Source organism: Acanthisitta chloris, unplaced genomic scaffold (genome assembly GCF_000695815.1).
Source record: "Acanthisitta chloris isolate BGI_N310 unplaced genomic scaffold, ASM69581v1 scaffold28466, whole genome shotgun sequence".
Taxonomy (NCBI): Eukaryota; Metazoa; Chordata; class Aves; order Passeriformes; family Acanthisittidae; genus Acanthisitta; species Acanthisitta chloris.
Window position 1 is genome coordinate 205 of NW_008680171.1, and position 24,305 is coordinate 24,509.

At 43.7% G+C, this 24,305-nt stretch overlaps 3 protein-coding genes across 3 annotated transcripts; 2 read left to right on the forward strand and 1 right to left on the reverse strand.

The window, feature by feature from the left end:
- Positions 1–461: 461 nt before the first annotated feature.
- On the forward strand, positions 462–12,353 carry NPHP1 (nephronophthisis 1 (juvenile); the record flags this gene model as incomplete). Its single annotated transcript, XM_009077628.1, has 18 exons — positions 462–522; positions 990–1,126; positions 1,519–1,711; positions 1,947–2,048; positions 2,469–2,560; positions 2,809–2,848; positions 3,114–3,198; positions 3,927–4,021; positions 4,623–4,751; positions 5,632–5,706; positions 6,001–6,111; positions 6,994–7,076; positions 7,963–8,039; positions 8,290–8,389; positions 8,766–8,878; positions 10,500–10,573; positions 10,661–10,705; positions 12,075–12,353. Coding segments are annotated over 18 exons (1,891 nt in total), but the record flags the coding sequence as incomplete, so codon positions are not given.
- Positions 12,354–14,374: 2,021 nt separating this feature from the next.
- MALL (mal, T-cell differentiation protein-like) lies at positions 14,375–16,397 on the forward strand. The gene is made up of 4 exons (XM_009077627.1): positions 14,375–14,476; positions 15,481–15,648; positions 15,848–15,976; positions 16,335–16,397. The coding sequence occupies exons 1-4, from the start codon at positions 14,375–14,377 to the stop codon at positions 16,395–16,397; spliced, it is 462 nt and encodes a 153-aa protein (XP_009075875.1).
- A 660-nt stretch (positions 16,398–17,057) lies between these two features.
- On the reverse strand, positions 17,058–23,759 carry LOC103804997 (ankyrin repeat and SOCS box protein 3-like). The gene is made up of 9 exons (XM_009077629.1): positions 23,564–23,759; positions 23,108–23,266; positions 22,493–22,605; positions 21,989–22,124; positions 21,619–21,796; positions 20,160–20,357; positions 19,192–19,443; positions 18,090–18,223; positions 17,058–17,323 (listed from the first exon to the last, which is right to left on the reverse strand). Exons 1-9 carry the CDS (start codon positions 23,757–23,759, stop codon positions 17,058–17,060), a joined length of 1,632 nt encoding a protein of 543 aa, XP_009075877.1.
- Between the last annotated feature and the right edge of the window lie 546 nt (positions 23,760–24,305).

The following is a 24,305-nucleotide window of genomic DNA, read 5'->3' on the forward strand; positions in this document are numbered from 1 at the left end:
TCTCAGCCCCACCATCCAGTCCCTGTTCTCAGCCTTCCCTCTCTTATTCTGAGTAGCATTCTCTGCCCAGGAGTTGCCCAGTTTAGCTCCTTGTGTGGGAAGAACCATCTCCTGGCTGCTCTGAGTGAATCCTCTGCAGATCCACTCCATCCTCATCACTCTGCATCAGAAAGAGCAAAGAGTTCCCTCTAGGCCTTTCCTTTCCTCTCCTAACTGTACAGATCTCTCACTGCTTCTTCTCACTCCTGTTTTCCAGTCTGGCTGCTTCCCTGCCCTCCAGGGCTGAGGAAGTGCCAGTGGGAGGTTGCACATTGCAGGTAACAATCAGCCAAGCTGCCGTTTGGGCTTGGAGTTGTTAAGCTGCCTGGACATGGAGCGCCTAAACTGACAGGTTTGCAAGCATGCAGGTTTGGGGCAGAATCTGAAGAAAACACCACCTGTCTGTCTTGTTCTCAATGCAGATGTGTGCAGCTAAAGGAGTTGGTGGAGGAGAATACAAGTGCTCTCCATGCTTTGAAAAAGGTAAGTATGGAGATGAATTTCTTCATGGTTTTCTCCAAAATTAATCATGGAAAGCAGTTAAATCACACCAGCCTTCCATTTTGGATGCCTCAGGACAAGGGCAGTGCCCAGCACTGCACAGTCCCTGCTTGGAATCTCTCCAATTTATAATTTTTATATCCATTTATTATTTAAAAACTCATTGTAATGCTTTATTGTGTCCAAGTTCTATGCTGATCTCTTATCAACCCAATACATGATAAAATGTTTATTAACCCAATGCAAGACTTGAAATTTAACATGGAATTTCACCTTGGCACAGTGAAAGGGCAAGAAGGATGTCACCAAAGAGGGAGTGACAGCAGCCCAGGGAGGGGAAAGCTTGTAAGGCATGTGTGGAAAACTAAATTTATAGGGGAACTTTGAGTCTTTGAGCAATTTATTGGGAAACTTTGGTTCCTTGAGCTATTTGTTGTGTTCTTTGTTAGGCTGATGAGCCTGCACCAGTGGGGAATTATAGTCAGAGGAAGGAGGAAGAGGAAAAGCTGTTGCTAAAACTCTCCCAACAGCTCCAGAAGCTCATCCTTTTCTTGGATCAGGATTTTGTGACAACAGATTATACAGTGTAAGTAGCTTAAACGCACAAGTGCAATCTGTGTTGGTATGGAATGATTGGAAAGGACCCTGAAAAGTTGTTAGTTCATCTCTTTTATTATCTGAAAAAAATACAGCAAGTATAAAAAAAGAAGTGCTCATGTGATAAGTCATTTATGACTTATCTGGGTGTGTTGGATAATGGCTGGAATGTAATGTATGGAAGAGAGGGTCAACGTGGTCACTGTTGGGTGAACACCGTTGAGATTTTGGAGTTTCTTCAGGACAGAGAGTAAAACACAGGACAGAAAATGCTGTGTCTGGATAATGTCCTTGCAGAGAATCCCAGATTGCAGGGCTTGACAGCAATTCCAAAAGGTTTTGTTAAAATGGTAATAAAAAAATGTCATTTGTTTTGGGTAGGGATAAGGGACATCAGAAAGGTCCTCAAGCAGAAGACGAAAATGAAGAAGAGGAGGAGAGTGAAGATGAAGGCAGTGAGGAGGAAGACAGTGAAGATGATGACGAGGAAAAGCTGTTGGATGACCCAAATGTTAAGGAATGTGTTGCTGTGGGAAACTTTGATGCACAGGAGGAAGGGGATCTCACATTTGTGGTAAATATCTCTCTGGAAAGGCTTTTTTTTAACTGCAGATCTTGGGATTCAGCCAGTTCCTTGTGGGATTTGGGGTGAAATGGTGTTTCCCTTGGAGTGCAGTGTCCTTTTGCCACCTCCTATCGTGGCAGCGTGTCGTGGCTGGCTGTGATCTCTGTGGTAGGAAAAATGATGACTTTGAGGGTTTGTCATGTAAATATTTGATTTTTTTTTTCCCTCTCTCCTAATGACAAAGAAAGGAGAAGTCCTGCTCATATGTGACAAGAAGGCAGATGGCTGGTGGGTAGCTGAAAACTCCAAAGGGGAGAGAGGCCTTGTTCCCAGGACCTACCTCACGGTTGGTGTGCTGCAATCTTTGTCCTAGTCTCACCTCTGTTCTTTTATAGAGCTGCATAAAATTAATCACAATGCTAATGTGGGGACACGTGATGTTTGTATCCATGTGGATGGAGATACCAAGCCAAACAGCATTTTTGTGCTTTGTGAAGATGTGACATAGGAAGTTTCTTGAATATAAAATTCATAATCTTTGTCACTAAAAGTCAACTCTGAAGCTGCTGTGAATTAATTTGGGCGTTTAATAGTTTATTTGAGATGTGAGTTCATGTAAATGTTGGACAGCATCCTGCAGTGATACATGCCAGACAGGAAATCTCCTTTTCTAAACTATTAACGTGGGCTGTGGTTGGAGAAGGCATTTCTAGGGCCAGAACTGGGAAGAAATCAAGCACTTTGCCATTTTGAATCTGAATTACAGGTTCATAATAAAGAGGAAGAAAGCCAGGAGGAAGGGGAGGAACACATAGAAGTGGTGGATGAAACAGCAGATGGAACTGAAATTAAAAGAAGGTAAATGAAGTAATGTGAAATGAAATAAGTATAAAATTATTCTCCTCCTCCTTAAACCTGGCAGTACATTTCTTACCTCACTGGGGCTTGTGGGAGAGTGTGGCAATTAGCCTTAGTGGCTGGAATATGTCATTATTAGTATCTCAGATATGGTTATGAAGCTGTTACTCTTTGAAACCAGACCAATATTTACTGCTTAAATTTTTGTCCACCCAAGGATATATTATAAAACCCCATTTTTCTTCCAGAACAGATTCTCACTGGAGTGCTGTACGAGCCATCACAGAGGTAGGTGCTACCTCTTACACCTGTCACCATGTTAATTATTTTGTAGACAGGTTATGCCTTTCACCAAACACCGTGTCTCATATTGCAGACCATTATTTTTAATTAAAATACCTACTTTGAGGTTTGTTTGGTAGCAAGAAATTCCACAGAAAAGCTCACCTGCAGATGAGGTGACTGATGCCTCAAGTCGCTGCTTCTAAATTAGGATGGAATTAGGTGTAAACACCAGGAATACTATTGTCCTTTTTGTTTTTCTTTCTAATAGAATGACACAGTGGAGGTACTGACCACCAGTGGAGCAGTTCCTGCAGGATTCCGCCCATCCATGCTTTTCCAGCTCTTAGAGGAAGGTAAGGATTTCTCCTAATGGTTGCAGTGAGGATTCTCAGGTGTCTGTGGTGAGTTTCTCCAGCCTGTTGGACTGCAATCAGTATTGCTTAATTATAATTAATTGGTTACATTTGACCCATCAAATAATGTATAAAAGGCTTCTTTTTCCCCTTCAATTAAATTTTAATTCATCTGTGTGAAATCCTGACAAATTCCCTCATGATTTCAAAAGATTTTCCCATTTGGAAGAGCCTTCCTGGTGTCTGTGGTGAGTTTCTCCAGCCTGTTGGACTGCAATCAGTATTGCTTAATTATAATTAATTGGTTACATTTGACCCATCAAATAATGTATAAAAGGCTTCTTTTTCCCCTTCAATTAAATTTTAATTCATCTGTGTGAAATCCTGACAAATTCCCTCATGATTTCAAAAGATTTTCCCATTTGGAAGAGCCTTCCTTTCCTATCCATTTTTCTCAGAGATCATTTGGAGACTCTTCACCAAATAGATTAGACATCTCATGTTTTGCTGTTCTTTGTGTTTAAAACTGTTTCAGCTCTTTTTGTTAATTAAATTATTGTGCTTCTGGGATGAAATACTGAAGAATACTTAAAAATAGAGCTTCTGGGAGATGCCTCCATAGTTTTGTTTGGTCAAATACTCAGTTGGACCTGAACTTTGGATGTTGTTCATTTTGTGGCAATAAAGACCCTTTAAAAAATGAATTTTTAAAATTGCTCTTGTTGTAGGTGATGAGTTTCGAGCAAGTTACTATTTGCAGCCTGAGCTTACTCCATCCCAGTTGGCTTTCAAAGACTTGGTGTGGGACCCTGAAAAAAGCACTGTGAGTATCACTGGTAAGGAAGTTCTGATGCCTTTGGCTTTGGGAAGTGACAGGATGTCTAGTTGTGAATTGCTGGCAGGATTTCACATTGGTGGGTGAACATGGCAGGTTTCCATGTCAATCCAGACTCTTTAGGCAGTAGATGTTAGCACATCCTACTCTCCAATAGGCAAAAAATCAGTACAAATTGTCATGTTGGGAATCTTATTTTAAGAGTCATTTAAGTTCGTGGATTCCTTTCCTGTCTGGGGTGAAACAGTGGGTGACTAGTCTGAAGGTTTATACCATGAAGTTCTGATGGACACTGTGAAATCACAGATTTAATTTGTCTTCTTTCATTTTTGCTAATTATTATGTCTTAATTTGCACCTTTTTAGAATATTTCTTCTGCTAGAACTTTCTGTCTGTCCCACTAAAATATTTGTAGCAATCTCCTTAGGAGAGAACTAAAGGCTTATGAAGAAATTCTTCTGCTAACACTCCAGAAGCTTTGTGGTTAGGAGAATCCAAGTAATGAACACCAAATCCCTTCAGTAACTAAACACAAATGAGACCCTGTGCAGGAGGGCCCTGTAGGCTTAATCCTTCTGTTGTATTTCAGATCTACCCCAGACCGACTCGAGTGTCCCTGATTGTGACCTTATGTGGCTGCAAAATGATCCCTCTCCCAGGAGCAGGTGTGCAAGTCCTCAGCAGGCACGTCCGACTCTGCCTGTTCGACGGCAGTCGGGTGAGGAAGGTGTTTGCCAGTCAAAAATCACTTGAGGTGGTTTGGAACTTGCAGGATCTTTCAAGTTCTGCTCCCTCTGGTAGCCATCTCCTCCAGTTGTCTCAGAGAGGCACACACAGCCTGCGCCACAAATCACTTAACTTACTCTCAGTCTGGCTTGAGCCCATTCACCCAGAAATAGTTCCAAATGGGGTTTAATGAGAAAACAGGACAGACTGCATTGAGAGGCATCAGGCATGGCCAGACATGCACACTTCTCCTCTGTTTCCCACCCTTGTTACTCCACCAAGCACTTTCATCCCTCCCTTCTTCTGCCTTTGGTTTCTGCCCCCTTACTACTTTCACCCTGTAGTAAGTCAGGTGCAGGCTGAAAATGCCCTTCCCCTGCACACCCATGTCTCATACCCCTGGGCAGTCTGTGAGGTGATTCAGGGAGCTGCTCCTGACTCACAGTGACAGGAGCCACACCCTGCCCTGGGGCTGAGGGCTGTGCTGCGTGGCCCTGGGAAGGGCTGGGGTGGGAGCTCCGTTTCTCAGAGCCCATAATTTTAGTTCCCCCACCTGCCATTGTGCCTCTTGGCTCCTTTTGTGTTTCTGGAGATGAGTGTTTTCTGGGCTCGCCTGTCTCTTGTGATGGGCCTGGGAATAGTTGGGTCAGGGTCAGATTGCCCCACCTGCCCTTGATCCTCTGTTCCTTTGCACATGTGTGTAGAGCAGTTTTTTGTAACAACATCTCATGCTGACGATGCAGCAGTTCTCTTCCAGTTGCCTTTGTTGTGTGCAGCATTGGATTAATCTGGGATAACACTGCATTTCCTTAAGCCAGCAGAGCTTTCCAGAAAAACTTGCCTCAGCTTTTATCCCCACTGTCATGCTTTAGGTGCTGAGTAACATTCACACAGTGAGAGCTACGTGGCTGCCTAAAACCCCTCAGACATGGACCTTTTCTCCAAGGGTAGGTGACACAGCCACTGACAGTCTAGTTATTTAAGCTTTTTGCTTAGTGACAAGGCTTTGGCACTAAAACGTTCCTTGGTGGCATAGCTGTGCTCCATGGCAAGATAAAAAATAAGGGGAGCAAGGTTTTGACTGAATTTGATTCTCTTCTCATTTTTATATGCAGTGGGATTGAGGCTGAGATCTTGTGTGGGAGAGAGATGTGCTGATGGCCTTTAAAAATCAAGATTTTATTTTTTATTTTATTTTTTTTGTAGGTACATTAACTTCTTTTTCTTTCCCTCTTTATTAGGTGATGGGCATCTTACCCAGCTTGCTTGATGGGGACTGTTTTGTCAGGTCCAACTCTCTGTTGCCAGACATTGGGATATTATTTGAACTTGGCATCACTTACGTTCGCAGTGTGAGTCAGAAATCATTCCAAGTGCAGGTGAAAAAGGGAACCTGCTGTCCCTAATTAAAGAATAGGATTACAGAATATCCCTAATTAGAGAATAGGATTGCCTGGAAGGAACCAAAAAGATGGAGAGACTTTTTACAAGGGCCTGTGGTGACAGGACAAGGGGGGAATGGCTTCACATTGACAGAGAGGAGGTTTAGTTATTGGGAAGAATTTCTTCCCTGTGAGGGTGGTGAGGCACTAGCCCAGGTTGCCCAGAGAAGCTGTAGCCGTCCCAACCCTGGAAGTGTTCAAGGCCAGGTTGGATGGAGCTTGGAGCAACCTGGTCTAGTGGAAGGTGTCCTTGCCCATGGCAGGGAGTGGAATGCAATGGTCTTGAAGCTCCTTTCCAACCCAAACCATTCTGGGATTCCCTAATTAGAGAATAAAAGACTGTCTGACTACTGGGCATGAAAGTACCTTTAATTATACTGAAATAACTTGTGTCAGGCTGCCAAAGACACCATGTAAGGTGATCACAAAGGACCAAGTCTCTCTTCACTCCTGCAGTGTTTCTGTCTTTGGGACTTGTTTCAGATTACTGTGCTGTACAGTTTGGAAACTAAGCTTTTGCTAAAAACTATAGCTTTAACTGTATGGACAGTGGTTTTATCTTCAGTTGACACAGATGCAGCCTGGAATATGCTGCAGAAAAGTACAATAGATGGTAAAGCCCAGAAAAACCACCCTAATAGAAGGCAGATTGTGATTTTCAAATGCACATGGGTGAAAGAGGAAATGAGGGTAACCACAACCGTTTTGATGTGATTATTGTAATTAATTGTGGTTCAGTTACTCATTCTGGGTCAGCTGCTCAAATCATTGACATTTCTCTTTTTTTCCTAGTTAACAGGTGAAAGAGGAGAGCTGAGCTGTGGCTGGGGATTCCTGAAGCTTTTTACTTCCAATGGAATGCCTGTTCCCTCTAAGTAAGTTTTCCCATTCTCTCTGTATTTCCACACCTATGTACATACATTTATTTTAGACCATAAGTTCATCTCTCATACTTACACACTCTTGGGGCAGATGGAATCCAGACCAGTCCTTTGTGATTCTGGCTCTTCTCTATGTGTACTTTGCTGCATATCCCTTTTTTCTTGTAAAAATTAGATTAGTTTCCAACACCTGCAGTCAGATTAAGAGTTGTTGTGAATGAATCTCTTTACTGCACTTGGAGTGTGTGAATAAACTTATATTTTGCAGCTGATTTATGATTAGTTCATGAGTTCAGTGATCTGAAAGAATAATCAAGTGTACATATTTGTTTTTTAACAAATATATGTAGATATAGATGTGTATTCTGAATTTATCTGGATTACGGGGCAAAGAAATACCCATGTGAGACCTCTACTATTCTATAAGTCTCTAAATCTCTTCTAAATCTCATCTCTAACATTGTTTTCCTATTTTATTAAGTCGAATGTTGTCCCTACAGATTAAGTTTCATATATGTAAAATCTAAAAGGGATGACTCAAAAACATTTTAGTGAAACAGTCATTCAATTTCTTACAAGAAAACTGTTGGAGCTGTGGAAAAGAGTCAGTGTTGCTAATCGCTTTTAAAATAATTAACTTCCCAATAGAATTAAATCCCCCCAAATAATTAAATTCCCCATATGATACAGCTTTCAAATTTACCATTTGCGGTTTGATTGCTTAACTGGGTTCAGCCATTGTATATGAAACACTGGTCATACAATCAGGGACCGTGTCAGGTTCTGAGACATCAGGTTTTGCTCTCTCAGAAAGCGGTTGTGCTTAATGTCTTATTTTGTGCTTAAATGTCTTTATTTTTCCTCTGCTGCTCTTTTGCAGGATGTATGAGCTGCTCCTGAGTGGTGGAACTCCTTATGAGAGAGGGGTTGAGGTTGACCCATCAATATCAAGAAGAGGTGTGGTTTCTCCTAAACTAATGAAATGCTGTCCCTCTTTTCCAACAGTTCCCACAGGCTGGTTTGGGTTTGGGTGTTCTCATTTTGCATGTTTAAGTATTTCTTTACCTGCCCTTGGCTGTGTGGTGCAAGGCTTAGCACTTACACTACTCTAAGGAGTTCCCAAGCCATTTAAATATCCATTTTTTAAAGATAATTCCGAATGTTCTCTCGAAAAAGCTGATTCCATCTTGGGTGTTTATTTCTCCAGCAGGCAGTGGGGTTTTCCATCAGTTCATGACATTCAGAAAACAGCCTGTGCTGCTGGTGAAACTGAGGTCACCAAGTGTGCAGTCAAAAGACATCCTGAAGTAAGTACTGGCATGTGCTGCCATAAAATGAAAGGCTATTCCAGACAGCCTAGAATGGTCCCAGAAATACACAGTGTTCCCCTTCTCTGGAACACTGACTGGAAAAATCTGAGGGTTGTGCCACTTGCATGTTGTAGTCAATCTCTGATGCTTATTTTGTTGAAAATAAATAAAGAGAGTTTAGGTAAGATGAAAAACTGCAACAGCCCGAATTAGGCCCTTGTAGCTGTATCTATGGCCACTGTCATGGATTCATGGAGATGCCAGCAAGAGCTAGTAATAATCTCCATGGAGCTGTCATTCAGGTTTCGTGATTGAGTCTCTTAGGAGCAGTTTTCCATAAAAACTTAACTGCTGTTCTTTACTTTCCCAATAGTTTTCTACCTGAAACCTTAGTTGGGAGCGTGTGCCACATCCATCTCTTGATGTTCTATCGGCAAATCCTTGGTGATGCCCTCCTGAAGGACAGGATGAGCACACAGAGCACAGGTGAGATCTGGACAAAGATCAGGTTCAGCCAGAGGATGACTCTGCAGAGTCTCCTTTTGGTTTGAGATGGTTTTGTCATTGGGGCTAAGTCATCCTCTCTGTTTTTATCATTATTTACTCACTAGCACAGTAGGGAGAGACAGAAGTGGAAAAGTTCTGGTTTTAGAACTCAGTGTCTTGCCCTGATTTTGCAACTTTATCTTATTCATTCAGCAGAACTATAATAGTTTATAGCCTTCTCCATTTTAAATTCAGTTTGAAATATGGGGAAATTACATTTAGCTGTACTAGAGGTGAATTTATGTTGGTACTGAAAATGATTTTCTTGTGTTTTCTCCTGTCTCTTCCCCATAATGAATTATGAATCATATGTTCCTGTGGCAAATAAATTTCCTTGTGCACTTACTAACATTTTTAGCTGACAATCTTTAGCCATACTTAAGCACGAGTTACAGGTTCATTTCAGAGGTGCCCAGAACTTAACTCCCTTTTTAACTCCTGATTTTCTTCAACTTTACTTTCCGTCCTGCCTATTTCAGTAGCTGAAATCCAGACCCTTTCATAAATGATTTAATTAATAAACTTAGCACAGAAACTGAAATGCTTAGTTTTTAAAGACCAGGTGAGAACTGCCACACTTACTTGATTTGATCTGCACAACTTAGGATGGTAGATCAGGCCCTGGAGTTAAATCACATGCCTTTGGATTCAGACTTCATTTAGAATGATTGAAAGGACCTACCACATAAGTTGTCCTGGTAGCTGTGTAATTAATGAAGATTTCCATTATTTCAAAATCAACCACCACTTTAGAAATAGGCAACTTAAAATGCCTGTTATATTTCACTCCAGCCATCAGTTCTGGCTTGCTTCCCTGAAATGGTTTGTGTGTACCAAACTTCCCATCAGGTTCAAGGTGAAGAGACAACAGCGTACATGAAATATTTGAAATCACAAGAAAAAGACAACACTTGAACTGAAATTCTGCTGTCACTTACAATCTTACCCACGATCTCATTAATTAAAATAATGACAGGAGCAGAGTGCTTTGATTCCTGCCCCTCAGGGGAGGCAGCTCTGCCTGTCTAGCTTTGACATGGCCGCTGCCTGGAGGTGACCCAAAAAGCACACAGGACACCTGTGCAGTGTGATGTTGTGCTCCATTTGGTAAATTGACTGTGCCACTTGTTACCCAGTTCTCTTGAAAAGGCACACAGGACACACCAGGTTAAGGTGGAACCAAAGTGTGTTTATCCATAACATCCAAATCAAGCAGCACAACTGCAGCTGTGTATGGAAAAGACAGGTGCAGGAATGAGGGAAACACCTCAGTCAGGTAAATCAGGAGGGTCTCATGCTTGCTGGCTCTCCCAGTAAACCAGCAGCTGGTTTTGGTGTGTCTTCTCTCCTGGTTTAACTGTGTCCCAGCTGTTGTTGGCTACAGTCAGAGAACTCAGTTGTTAGGGAGCTTTCCAGCCTTCCCTGCTCCCCAGAGAACTGTTACACCTCATTCTCCTTTTGGAATAATCTGCACAGATGTACTGAATACCTGGGTGTGCCAATACCTTAAAACCTATCCTGTTTCTTCCCGAGCCTTAAATGTGCTTGGTTTTTGTTTCAGACTTAATCTGTAATCCTGTTTTAGCAACTTTCCCTCAACTCCTGGATCAGTCAGACCTGATGGATGCGCTTCGGGTATGTTATCTTGTCAGGATTTCTAGATAAAATTTGAGGGGTCTTTTGTTCTCCACAGCCTTGGTCTGATTTTACATTTTATTTTAGAGTGCTTGGGCAGACAGAGAAAGGACACTGAAGAGAACTGAGAAGGTAATAACTACAGGTGTTTATTTCCATATATTCAGTGTAATTCGAGCTAGTTGCTCTGTGTGTTATTGATGCTTAGCTTTTCCTCTCACTGTACATTTATTTAGAAAATACAGATATGCCAAATGCAGTTCTTACCATTTCTTACCCAGATTGATACCAATAAACCAGGAGAAGAAAAATTAAATGAACTTGTAACTTTTTGCCTCATTTGTTGACAGGGAAGTTGTTACACGTTTGTATTCAAACTGTGTCTCCCTGTCATGATGTGCTTCCAGTATTCAACTGATAAAAGCTTGTCATGGATACAAAAGAGGCTGTGTACACCCATAAAATCATCTTCCCTCATTCAACCTCTGAGCTCCAGTCCGCCTGGAAAATGGCCCCCAAATTCTTCAAATCTCCCAGACAGCTGTAATTCCTCATTTTGGCATGGAGAACTGAACTGGCTGTCACCAGGCTTACCTGCACCTTGTCCTACCTCCTGTCCTCTGCAGAGAGGAGCTGTAGGGAGATGAATGAGAAAGGCATTGGCTCTCAATCCAAGACTTCCTTGGAGCAGCAGTGGGACATTTCATTCCCTGTGCACACACAAGGGGAGCTCCCCATTTACACAAACAGAACAAAGGGCTGTTGAGTCAGAATGGCCACTGATCCAAAAGGAAAGCTGATCTGCGCACGGAATTGGTGACTCCCTGGTGTCCCAGAACCATCCAGTTTTACCTGATTGTCATGTGCCACTCCCAGGGGAGGATTGCTGCCTGCTGAATTCTCCCCCCTCACATGGTCCTGTGCCACCAAGCTGCCAAATCTGCAAAACCATGAAGCGTTTGATGCAGAGCACTCCATGGTCAAGGAGTTTTCAAGTGGTTGGGATCTTTCCCGTGTTTGATAATTGACCAGGCTGATCCTTAGTCTCTGGGTTTTCCCAGCTGGTCTTTACAGGGGAGCACATAATTCTCACCGTGCACAGAATGTCCTGTCACAGTGTGAAACAACAGCACCCAGGGGCAGCCTCGCCTCCTGCTGAGCCTTGCAGCATCGGAGTGACTCTCTCAGCAGGGAAACCACTGGAATTTGGGCTTCCAGGGCAGGGAGGATGTGGCACTGGGTTTAAGGAAGAAATAGGAATATCCCACAAGCAAAGGGGTCATGGTTTGTGGGAATGCTGGCAGGGTTTGGAGAGCAGATCAGTTAGACTGAACTACTGTAGATCTGCTGTGCTAATGTCCTGCTATAGGCTTATCCAAGATAACAGATGTTATCCTAGGAGTTAGTTTGATTGGGTTTTTTCCCTGTGTATAATACTCTGGAGAAGTCCTTGGCAGCATCATGTTTGCACTGAAGTATTTTCAACTACTGTTCTCTGCAGAGAGATCAAGAATTCCTGAAGTCCACGTTTGTCCTGGTGTACCATGATTCTGTCTTCCCTCTGCTCCAGTCCACGTTCCTCCCCAGCTACAAGTGGGCTGAGGAAGAGTCGGAAGCATCTCGCTGGAAGGTGATCCATGACTTCTTGAGAAAGAGCCAGAAGATGGACAGTGCCCTGCAGTACCTACTGTCCTCAGAAAACACTCACAAAGCCTTTGATATCTCTGAGCTGGCTTATGATTTCTTGGGAGAAGTGAGGAAAGACAATCCTGGGGAATGAATGGATTAGCAAAGAACAATTAGAAGAAGAATGCAGATAAATTCTTACCAAGAAGACTCTGTACTAAGTTATAATGAATATTTTAACATATTTGACATTTTGAGAGAGACTAAAATTATTTTATCAGTGTAACTAAAGGAAATTGTATTTTAAATGTTTGACTTCGCAACATTATCATAGAGTCATAGAATGTTAAGGGGTTGGAATAGACCTTAGAGATCATCTAGCCCTGCCCTGGGCAGGGACACCTCCCATCAGCCCAGGTTGCTCAAGGCTTTATCCAGCCTGGCCTTGAGCACTGCCAGGGTTGGGGCAGCTACTACCCCTCTGGGCGACCTGAGCCAGTATCTCACCACCCCCACAGTAAAAAATGTATTCCTTATATCTAATCTACGTTTCCCCTCTTTCAATTTATACCCATTACACAAAGTTCTGGTTGTCTGTTTCTACCTGTTGTAGCCATATTTTGCCAAAGCTGAGGCAGCACTTTTCTCCTCTTGTGGAGGTTCCAATTAATTTTGTGTTGTTTTAATCGGGGAACAAAAGGCTCTTTGTCACAGTTCCCCAGCAGGCTGGAAGCAAGGAAGGGAAATAGCAGTGATCCTTAAGAATGCTGCTGAGCAAGGGCAGTCAGGTTAGGGCAAAACCATCTCTTGCCCAACCAGTGGACAGCAGGTTGCTCTGTATTTAGACTGTTTGCCTGGTTTTCTCCCCCACTCAGGACAAGGCTGGGTTAGTCACAGGAATGTGCCTGACCTAACACAAATAACAGCTGGTTAGAATTCAGGACACACTGCATTGCCCCTGGGATGGCTCCCTCTGTGCTGACCCTGAGCAGCTTGTGACCACAGGCTCTGTGTGCTGCCCATTCCCAGGGGGATGTTATTAATCCTGTTTCTCTTTCGTGCTGGAGTGTCTTGATGCTTCCTGCAGGGCAATGGGCATGTTGCCACTATGTCTGATGAGGCAGGTGGGCACTGGGTCACACCTGGATTTAAGCCCAGGCACTAGTTTTGTCAGGTGGCAAATGATTTAAACCAAGATCTTTCAAAGACCATGGCACACTGAATGGAGCCCAAAACCAGCTCCCCCTGGAGCATCCGTAAACTGGAGCATCCAGAAATGCCACAAAGCACTTCCCTCAGCCTAGGGAGGGCTCAGACAACAAGAAACGGATTTATCTTTGGTCTGTGTTGTGCAAGAGCTTGACGTAGAAGCCAAGTTCCTGGAGCATCACCTGCCTCTCCTAACACAGAGATAGGATATCTTACTGGGACAATGTCCTACTTGGCTGTAGCACACTGCTTAAGTTAGTGGGGTCATTCTGTACTCTCTGGGCCATGAGGCAGGGATGCCACCTTCATCCCTTCATCCCACCAGTTATGTGACTTCTGGGGCTAGGCAGAGTCTGCTGGAAGAAACAGTGAGTGCTTCCCCAGTCCAAAGTACATCTTCCAGGGAGCACAAATCCCAGCAGCAATCCCAGCAGCTGTCCTTCAGGCCTTTCTAGGCACTTGACAGCACAGGGGCAAACCCTCCTTTCTTTCTGGTGTGTGTTGTCCATAAAAATTGTTTGCCTGCCAGTTTTCAAAGGCTGGATGTGCCTAGAGGGTGTGGAGGGGCCTGTAGTGAACAGAAACCTGAAGAGAAAGGGGAGGAGGCAACAACAGTAGAAGCAAAACTATTTTGGGCTTGGAAGTGTGCCAAGGATAATTCTTTGCAGGAAACATTCCTGCCCGGTGTAGGGTCAAACACCTTGAATTGCGTGGCAGGGCTGTGGTCCCGGTGCTCTCCCAATCCCACCTTGGATGGATGCCAACACACCATCCCAGTGCTGGCAGCAGGGTGTGTGGAGCCCAGGGCTCCTCCGGTCGGAGGCGGCGGCGCCGTGCCAGCTTGGGCTGGTTCGTGCGATTACGTCCCCGCGGGTGTGTCCCTTAAAACGCCGCCCGGGAGCGGCGCGGGACAGGCGAGCGCCAGCCGAGCCGAGCCGGAGCGGTCCTGCTGCCAGCTGAGGAGAGATGGCCTCGGTGGGTCCCTCTGCGACCTCCACGCAGCCTGCCTTGCCCTCTGGAATTGCTGTCCTAAAAACCATCCCCTACGCGTTCATCCTACCGGAGATAGTGAGTATTCCGAGCTCTGGTGCAGCACTAACGGCTAAAACTGTGGGAGCAGCCCCCCCAAGTGATCCTGAAGACAGCATTAATGGGAAGTAACATCTTGTCTTTGAGCTTACACTGGATGCACATAGGTGGTCTTCGTGACAGGGTTTTTGGACCAGCTGGAGGACAAGATATACTCCAGCATGTGTGAGGGTCACCAGATGCTGTGGGACTGGAAAAGGCTGAAGAGCTGTTGGCTCCTAGGCAGAAGCAGCTCTAGTTATCACATAGAAATTGCTTGAAAAAAAATCAAGGGAATTTCTCTCTTTATATCAAGTCTTTCCAGGGGTTGAAGGCGATTGGGTGTCTTCTAATGTATGACATTCCATGATACTTGCAAATCCTTACGGGTCCAGAGGGCACCCCTTGGAAATGGCTGAGATAACAGCTGGTGTACTTTGACATGTAGCATGGGGCTGGCGACCCATACCACTCCTGCTCCACAGGCACAGTCACTGCCTGTGCTCCCCGCTGCAATCCCAGGGGGTTCACCCACCAGAGCTGGGATGGCATTGAGCAGTGGAAGCTCATCCCAATAACCCTGTGTGTTGTTTGTGCATGGTAAATATTTTGGGTGGACCCTGAACAGGCGACTTGCCCTGGGTTGGTGTGTGAGTTCTGAAGAGACTTCCTCATACTGCGATTTCAAGCCCTGGAGATTTAACGAGGGGCAGGGCTGAGCCTTTCACCTTTCCCAGATAAAAGCACATTTTCTGGCTTTTCCAGACCATTTCCTTGTGCGGAACGGGGCAGCAAACCTTTCCCTGTTGTAGGAAATGTTTTGAAGTATTTCCCAGAGTGTTGAGGTAAATTGGTGCCGGCTTGCAGTGCTGGTTGTGCCAGGATGCTCTGGAAAGGACACAGGCCTTCTGCTGGTGGCTGGGCTGGAGGGAGGCAAGGAGGGATTGGAGAGAAGGGACTTCCCTCATCCCACACTCATCAGAGGCGCCTGTTTGTTCTGGCAGTTCTGTGGGACTTGGGTGTGGATCCTTGTTGCTGCTACCGCTGTCTCCTACCCGCTGCAGCAGGGATGGGTGATGTATGTGTCCCTCAGCTCCTGCCTCATCTCCCTGCTGCTCCTCTTAGGCTACCTCCTCGGCTTCCACAGGAACAGCGAGAACTGGAAAGTGCTGGTAAGCAGGGGCAGCAGCAGCGTGGGCACAAGACCAGCGTGGCTGGTGGCTAGTTAGTCCTTTCTTCCTTGGGCCTCAATTGGGAATTCTGGGGAAGTTCTGCTGTGCCACCACTGCTGTGTGGCTGCCTGGGAGGGTTCAGCATGGCATGAGGGTTTGGTCCCAGCTGTGTCAGACTCACACATGGCTTGTTCTGCAGGACAGTTTGTACCACGGTGCCACAGCCATTCTGTACTTGAGCGCTGCTGTCTTGCAAGCCAATGCGACCATCTACTCTGAGTTTGACCCCCAAGGGACACTCCACTACCAGCTCAACAGTGCTGCATCGGTGAGTCAGTTCAAAACAACCCGGGCAGGCTGGAGAACCCACAATTCCCCTTGGGAGATGCAACAGCAAATATTAAAGCCATGGCAGAACCATCCCAAGCTCAGCAGTGTCACACTGGGCAGAGCTTCAACTCTTCGCCTCTGTTGCGTTGTGCAGCCAGTGTGGGCTTCCCAGGGTCCACCAGTTCATGGATAGCCTCGTGTTGCTGCTCCTGGGAAAAGCTGGGGGCTTCACCTCTTCTTTGAGGCTGGAGAGAGCTCTAGGCTCAGAGTCTTCACCAGGTTGACAACACTGGGAGGACGTGGGGTTAAGACTCTTCCAGTTGACTCCAACTATCGCTCTTCTTCCTTTCATGCAGTTCTTTGCCTTCCTCACGACCTTCCTGTACATCCTCCATGCCTTCAGCATCTACTACCAGTGATCCAGCAGCACTGGCTTCGCCTCTGCAGGACAAAGGCTTTCCCAGAACAAGGAGTGCTGCTGTCTTCCTGAGATGTCCCTGCCCTGGCCCTGCCACCTGGCCTCAGAGGACACTGGGTCCTTTCTTACTTCAAAGGAGGGATTTTTGTTGACACATGTTGGTTAGCTTGTGGGGACATTTCGTGCCTTGCCTGGGGGCTACACAAAGGGAGGAACTGGGCACAGCCTCCTACATTCCACCAAATATTGACGACCAAGGGAAGGAAAAAGAAGAAAATCACTGTTCCTTCAGCAAACAATTTCCTTTCTTATGTTATTTGCCTTTCTCTGGTTCAGCTAGAACCCTTCCCAATACATGAATTCATATCATTGATACAATACTGTGCTCCTTGACCTTCATTTGGGAAATGCTGTACTTGGAATAAAGCATTGACCGACAGATTTTGACCCCTCTATAAGCTCTGTTCATTGAACAAGCTCATTTTACCCCCTAAGAGTTAAAAGAAACCACAAAAAATTGTTCACTTAGAAAGCTACAACAGACTTTTTAAACAAGTAAATCACAGAACTCGTAGCAAACTTCTAGATAAGAGTATAAAACCACAGTGGATATTTACAGTCCTCCTCCCGTGTCTCATTCCCATTATGAGACCTGCAGACTTCAGGCACTGGTGTTACTGGTGTCCCTCCTTTCTGTATCCTCAGCCACGGAGTGACTGGTAGAAGGAGCTCCCTCCTCTCCCTGTCCCAGGGAATCCTCCGAGTCTGGGATAGCATGGACTTGCAGCACATCCAAGTAGAGCAGGTAGTCCTGGAGGCAAGCTGGCAACGGCAATTCCCGGATAACGCAGGCTGATCGCAGGCGCTCGCTCCGTACCAGGGAACGGATCTCCAGGCGACACAGATGAGACAGGGAAGGAATGAAGGCTGGAAAATGAAAACCCAAGTCAAACGCTGAGCAGGACACCATGGGATGGCATCACTTGCCTGAGGCTACCTGGATCCCAGGTCTGTCTAGATCCCTGGATCTGTTTCTGGCAGACAAGATACAGAGTTCTCCACTGTGAAGGGCTGTTGCCAGTCCTCAAATCCTTCATTTTGCCTTTCCTTTGCCCCCACTGATCCCCCCCACCCTCCTTTTACTGGATGCTCTTAAAACACATAATAGCAAAGGAAACAACTTCATCTCAATTTCCCCAAATAAACCCTAATTTTTTTAACTCCAAAAACATCCTCATTCACTTCAAACATTACAAAGGAAATATTAGTAAGTAACATTATCACTTGGAGGTTTTAAAACCCTTTAAAGAAGAATTTGCTTTGAAAAGAGACTAAAAAACACCTGAGCACAGCTTTATAGTCACACAATGCACGACCTGTGTGTTAAAGCTACTTTTTGGAATCTGATTTAATTGTTCCCATCAAACTTCCTGGACAATCAATGACTAAATCTTTTGGGTTAACCACATTTTGATTGCATTAGATTTTTATGGTGTGTATTTTAATTACTGCCCAATGCTTACAGAACAGGAATGACACTTCATTGGAAACACAAATCCAATTAAAAAACTAAAATCCATGGGATAATGTCTAGAAAAACGTAACTTAAGTCATTGATCATCTTCCCTTAAATCTCCACTTGCAGCCTGGAAGTTGGCATACACAGAGACTATCTTCTGCATGTATTGCTTACCAAAGTGGCTCTTGGGAGTCCAAGTGAACTTCTCCTTGTACTGGGAAAGGTGTTGCTCCACAGCTGGAGGAAGTCTACTCCAGTTCATGAACTCCAGGATGAAATTAAGGACATTCTCGCTGGCAGAGAAAATCCTGTGTAACAAAAACTCCCCTAAAATACCATTTTACACAACAGCATAAATGTAACAGTGAGAACAGCATGTAGAAAGCTCCACTGTTTCCTAACAAATCCATAACAACCTTCATCCAAAGCCCAGGAACAGAAAGCCATTACACAGACATCCAAAGGAATTCCAACAGCACAAGCCCTTACTAATGTCATTTTATCTCCCTCCATTTCTTCTCAAGAGTAAGTTAGTTGTGTAAATTATGGTGTGACAAGTGTTAAATCAGAGAGGATTGGTATAAAAGTAGTCATGGGTTATGGAATAAAACACCAAAAAGCATCATGTCAACAAGGACATGAAATTTGGTCAGTCACTAAGTTGCAAACTTGTAGTGTATTTACTACAACCAGCAGAAAGCACAAATACTTCAAAACTTCAAATATAAGTTTAATTCTGTAGTGCCAAATTAAATGTAAAACATCTCCAAGCTGTTACTGGTATGTGGAAAAACTTAAATTAAAAAAATCAGAGTGGAATTTTTGCCACATTGTTTTGTTTAACACAATCTCAAAGTGCATCCGTTTCCTCTCCTCCCAGCCTTCGCCCAGCTTCACTTCCCACTTATATCCCATCCCTCCTGACCTATTTCTCTCTCTTTGAAATTCTTCTTACCATTGCTGCATCACAGTTTTACACGCACACAAAATTTGCAGCTAAATTTGGGGGCTAATAAGAGGTGTTTGGTATCAAAGTTGGGAAGCGATGCCTTTCTCCAAGGCAGGGATAAAGCAATCCCCATTCTGGCTTTCTTCCCAAATCAAATTGTTTTACTGACTCCAGTGTGAATGATTTATTTCAGACTTTCCACAACCCCTCCCATTCCTGATTGTGGCAACTGATTAACAAGGACCATCCTGTGGAAGAACTGATAAATAATAACTGCACAGATTAACACAGGATATTTAAGTAAACAAGATGAGGTTCTCTGCTTACCACAGTTTGCACATAAAATTCATGGGATTAAAGCCTGCCAGGAGCAGGGAGGGCAGCCATTCCTTGTATTCCTTCTGCACTGTATGGCTGTAGTGGATGAAGTCTGGTAATTCATCCCCTGAGGGGAGGGAACAGCCCAACTTCAGGAAGTGCTGAAACAAAGCAAACTTCTTGTGGCACAGGCAGTGTCCCAAATTAATCCCACGGAGGGTGATCCCATATTTCAGGAGAACATCAATGAACTGAAAATACCTGGGAACAGGAGAAGGGACAGGACATCCTGTTAGTTTTTCCTCAGGAAGCATCTACCACTTTTTATATCCAGCTGTATTTCCTCTGTTTGAAAAAATACACCATTTAAAATGTTTAACTCAAATTCATTTATCGTTATCCATTACAACAAGGTAACCTGAGAACAAATGAGATGATGACTGATAATTATGATCATTAGTGTGCTGCTTTCTAGTTAGTGATTGCACATTACTTCACAGAAGTGGTGAAATATGTTACCTGCCTCATTTACAGGACATTAATAATTACCTGCTCTGCATCCCTTCCTAAATTATTTGTTATATAATAATAAAGAAGGGGAAAAATAACGTCCAAGGATTATTAAAGACAACTTTTGATGAGTTAAATTCACTACTAACAAACCTCATGAACTTAAATAGCAGCAAATAAGCCATAAATTTCAATCCATGTACACGAAATACTCTGTTAGAACCTGAGTTTCAAGAAGATTTAAAACCTTTCAGTGACGATGTTTTTCTTAAAGCAGCACATAACAGGATTTTGCATTAATATTATTCCCAAGGAGGAGTGTTTGCAAAAGGAGAACTAACTAGAATTCTGGAAAAATACTGAGGGAGCAGTTGAGGGAGGAAGGTGGGAAGCCACACATTTAAACTAAGATAAATTCAAGCTGATACAATTATGAGTAGTTTCAAAATATGAGAGGTTTTACTTACTCTTTTTGGAAGATCATGCACATGGGGGATCTGCAGTCAAAGTCAAGGCACTCCTGAGCATCTGGGCTGAAGCCTTGTTTGAGTAACATTTCCAAACACTCTTCATCCCCACCATACACTGCAGAATACACGGGGCTCACTTTGCCCTTGCCTTTGTCACAAAGCCGATCAGTGACTGGTATGAGCAGCTCTAGTATCCTGCAAATATTTAAAACCACTACTTTGTGATGTTATGCAATGATACATTTTAAAAACAAGGTCATTTTTCCTATGGTCATTGCAACTTTGGAAGAAAATCCTGGTTTTTTACCACTGAGTTTGCCTACAACAACCTTTATAATTCCCATGACACACATTGTGCTTTGGCATGGATTTAGGCTGGAAATAAATATTTTAATCCAAACCAGGGACAGCTATTTCCTATTAGCCAACAAACCTTTTCACAGCAACAGAGTACCGCTGTGCATTAAATCCAGGCTTGTATGAAGTCTGGAAGCAAACTGGAAATGTGAGTTGTAAATGAAATGAGTAGATAGTTCTGTGAAACAGAAATTCACATTAGTGACAAACACCAGTTCCTTTCCTACTGGAACTTACTGGTTCTGTTTAGGGGTCACTAGCTATGTATTATCATTAATATATTTCAGTGCTGTCATGCAAGTACAAATCATGGCGTTGCTGAGACATCCTTCTCTCCAGTGCCCTTCTGCTCTGGAAACTTCCCTCCACTCTTGGCTTTCTGCTGTGCAAGTGAGTGATATTGGGCAAAGCTACAAATGTGTTTCTGGAAGGATTAAAGGATCTGTTTTGTGGCTTTGATTTTCTGGCTGGCTCAGCTCATTCAATATTTGCCCATGATTGATTCTGCTACATAATAGTAAGGAATATAATTGTAATTAGCAGCTTTCAAGTCATGCATAAAGCATTGTTAATTATATTTTTAAACAGAAAAGTAATATGGCTACGGAGTGAATTGGTATCTGGTTCAGCACTGGGAAAACGCTCTAAACTAATTAGGATATGGATCAAATCCAAGTTAGATGCCGAATTAAAAATCATAGAATCACAGACTGGTTTGGGTTGGGAGGGACATTGAAGCTCAACCAGTTCCAATCCCCCTGTCATGGGCAGGGACACCTTCCACTAGACCAGGTTGCTCCAAGCCCCATCCAACCTGGCCTGGAACACTTCCAGGGATGGAGCAGCCACAGCCTCTCTGGGCAACCTGTGCCAGTGCCTCACCACCCTCGCAGGGAAGAATTTTTAGCTCATATTGGACCTAAATCTACTCTCTGTCAGTTGGAAAGAGACTACTAACAGACATTTAAAACATGAAAACAATTAGGACTTCTAAACAACAGATCAGTTTGAACACTCATTTTTCTTCCTGAACTTCCTCTTTGGGGATCAGATCTGTGTAATCAGAATCTTCTGTCTGAGTGTCATTTCCACCACCTACTTTGCATGGCCCATTTCAGCTGCTGCATGAATGGGCAACTGCCAGTTATCCTCGTTGCAGTAGAGGTTTGGATCTGCCCCTGCTGTCAACAGCAGTTTCACACACTCCAAGTGTCCCTCCTGTGCAGCAATCAGCAAGGGAGTGGCTTTGTCCTTGGCTTGGCAGTTGATATCTGCACCTGACACAAAATAAAAACAAATGTTCACCAGTAATAATTTTTCACAGGGTGACTTCAAACTCAACAGGTTTTCCACAGCAATAAGGTAAAAACACCTAAAATTTGAAATTATGACGTGCAAGAGCAGAACTAAACTTGTACCTAGTGCGAGTTGATGCAAGTTGAAAAAGGGAAATAAAGGACCATAATTACCATGGGACACAAGCAGTCGTAAGCTCTCCAGCTGGCCATACTGAGCAGCCACAAACAGAGGTGTAATTCCAAAGTCATCCCTATAGTTCTTGCTTGCCCCTTTCTCCAGAAGTACTTTCATTATCTCAGTGGAACCCTGAAATAAATAGTTTTATTCTTAACCAACAGAAAAGCGAGGAATTGACATAATCTAATTTTCCCCACATGTTGCAAACTGAAATAAGAAAAAACCCAATATATTCAATATTCTAAACAGGCATTGAAAAACAAACAGTGAAAGAAATCAGACAAGCTTAAATTGATTTATCACATTTCCCATTTAACATGATACAAATGGTAATAAATGAGTTTATTAGAACCATTTAGTCAACACATTTCTAAGTATAACCTTTATGACTGCTAGGGTAGGGTATGAGAAATTATAGGCAAAACGGCAAAGAAAGATAAATTATCATTCAGAATACACCAGTTACAAGGAAATTATGTGATGTGCTTACAGGTTACCTGGAAAGCTGCTTGGTGCAAGGAATTCCATCCAGACCAACAATGAGGACCTTCCACATTTGCTCCATGCTGGAGCAGAAACTTCACAACCTCTGTATGTTTATTTTCAACAGCTTCAGTAGAACAGGAATTTAAAAAAAACAAAAGGAAGCCAGAGGATTTAGACTCTGAGGATTCACAGTAACAGAAGTTTCAAGCATTTAATTATGTCCAGTATAAATAATAGAAAAAATGCAAAAGTAATGGACCATAATTGCTAAACTAAGAATGTCAAAAGTAAGTCTTTTCACATCAAGAAGTAGGGAGGAATTAAAAACACCATAAAGACTTGAAACAGCCTCAGACAGATGCAATCCTGTATATCCTAGAGCTTTTCTGTGCTAAAAAGAAAGAAAAGGTGATGTGGGAAACCAATTTGATTCTACAACTTTGTTTTAAAACCCTCTCTGAACCAGATTTATCCATAAATAACAGGTAATTTCCAGACTCACTCCAGCTCTAACACCCGGTACTTAGCTACAAAAGTATCTAACATGGCAGGCAGTGAATGAGCTCTGGTGAATTTAAACCTGGAGAATAGGGGTTGTTTTGGCATTTCAGGAGAGCTGGTGTCACCTAGGAAGAGTGGGGTGGTGGCTTCAGTGGTGACATTGTTGAGGTCAGCCCCAGCTTCCAGGAGCACATGAAGACACTCCACAGATCCATGGCGTGCCGAGAGGTGCAAAGCACACAACCCTTCAAAGGTCCTCGAGTGTATGTAGTCATCAGATGGAGCTAGAGAGGGGCATGAGGAGAAAACAAAGGGTATTTAGCAATGAATTACAAAACACAAGTTATTTTAATAAAATTTTATATTATTTTAAAAGCTATTTGAGTATCCATGAATGTGCTGTTATCACCACTTTCAAATGTCACTCACGAACCACAACATGCCAATTTCTCTTTACCACAGCTATGAAACCACACAGAAATTCCCAAAGGAGTAAATATAATAAATCTATGTCATTTATATTTTCTATGGCAGGGTAATTAAGCAGAAAACCACACTATTTCCCACCAGATTTTCCTTACCTGCATCAATGAGCAGCTTCAGACACTCACTGGAATTGTGGGCTGCAGCTTCGTGGATTGGCACCCACCTCCTGTTATCTGGAACATCGATGCTGTATCCCTGATTTATTAATTTCCTCAGTATTTCAACATTTCCCTCTCTGGCTGCAAGACCCACAGCTGAGCATCGGTCAGAATATGCTTCTGTGAAATCCATCCTTGGGATTGCCTTGGGGTGAAACTCTGCAGCTGGAAGAATGAGGAGGGGGGAAAAAAAGAGATGAGTGTTGGTACAATATAGAGATGAGGGGGTTTTGGTTTGTTTTGCAGATGATTTGGTTTGGTTTGTGGGGAGATGGTTGTTTGTGGGGTTGGGAGGTGGCTGTTTGAGAGGTGGTCGTTTGGGGGGAGTTTTTTTTGTAGGGTTTGGGGGAATGTGGTTGTGGGTTTGGGAGGAGGTTGATTGGAGGGAGACGGTTTAGGGTTTGGGGGAAGTTTTTTTGTGGGTCTTGAGGGGAGGTGGTTGTTTGGGGGAGGTTGTTTGAGGAGTTTGGGGAGAGGCTGGTTATGGGGCCTGAGGGGAGGTGGCTGTCTGGGGGGAGGTGGTTGTTTGAGGTTAGATGGTTGTTTTTGGGGTTGAGAGGTTGTTGAGGGGTTTGGGGGTAGATGGTCGTGTGTGGTTTTGGGAGATTTTTTTGGTGGGGTTTGTGGAGGGTGGTTGTTTGCGGTTTGGGGCAGGCCGTTAGCGGTTTCCGTGGAGCCC

Bases quoted from the DNA above. Each gene is read 5' to 3' on its own strand.
- LOC103804997 (XM_009077629.1), bottom strand. From the start codon at position 23,759: ATGGATTTCACAGAAGCATATTCTGACCGATGCTCAGCTGTGGGTCTT. The intron at 23,267-23,563 runs GTAAGGAAAATC...GCCCCTCTCTAG, and splicing joins GAAGCTGCTCATTGATGCAG to CTCCATCTGATGACTACATA. The intron at 18,224-19,191 runs GTAAGCAGAGAA...TTTGTTACACAG, and splicing joins AATTTTATGTGCAAACTGTG to GATTTTCTCTGCCAGCGAGA.
- MALL (XM_009077627.1), top strand. From the start codon at position 14,375: ATGGCCTCGGTGGGTCCCTCTGCGACCTCCACGCAGCCTGCCTTGCCC. The intron at 15,649-15,847 runs GTAAGCAGGGGC...CTTGTTCTGCAG, and splicing joins GCGAGAACTGGAAAGTGCTG to GACAGTTTGTACCACGGTGC. The intron at 15,977-16,334 runs GTGAGTCAGTTC...CCTTTCATGCAG, and splicing joins AGCTCAACAGTGCTGCATCG to TTCTTTGCCTTCCTCACGAC.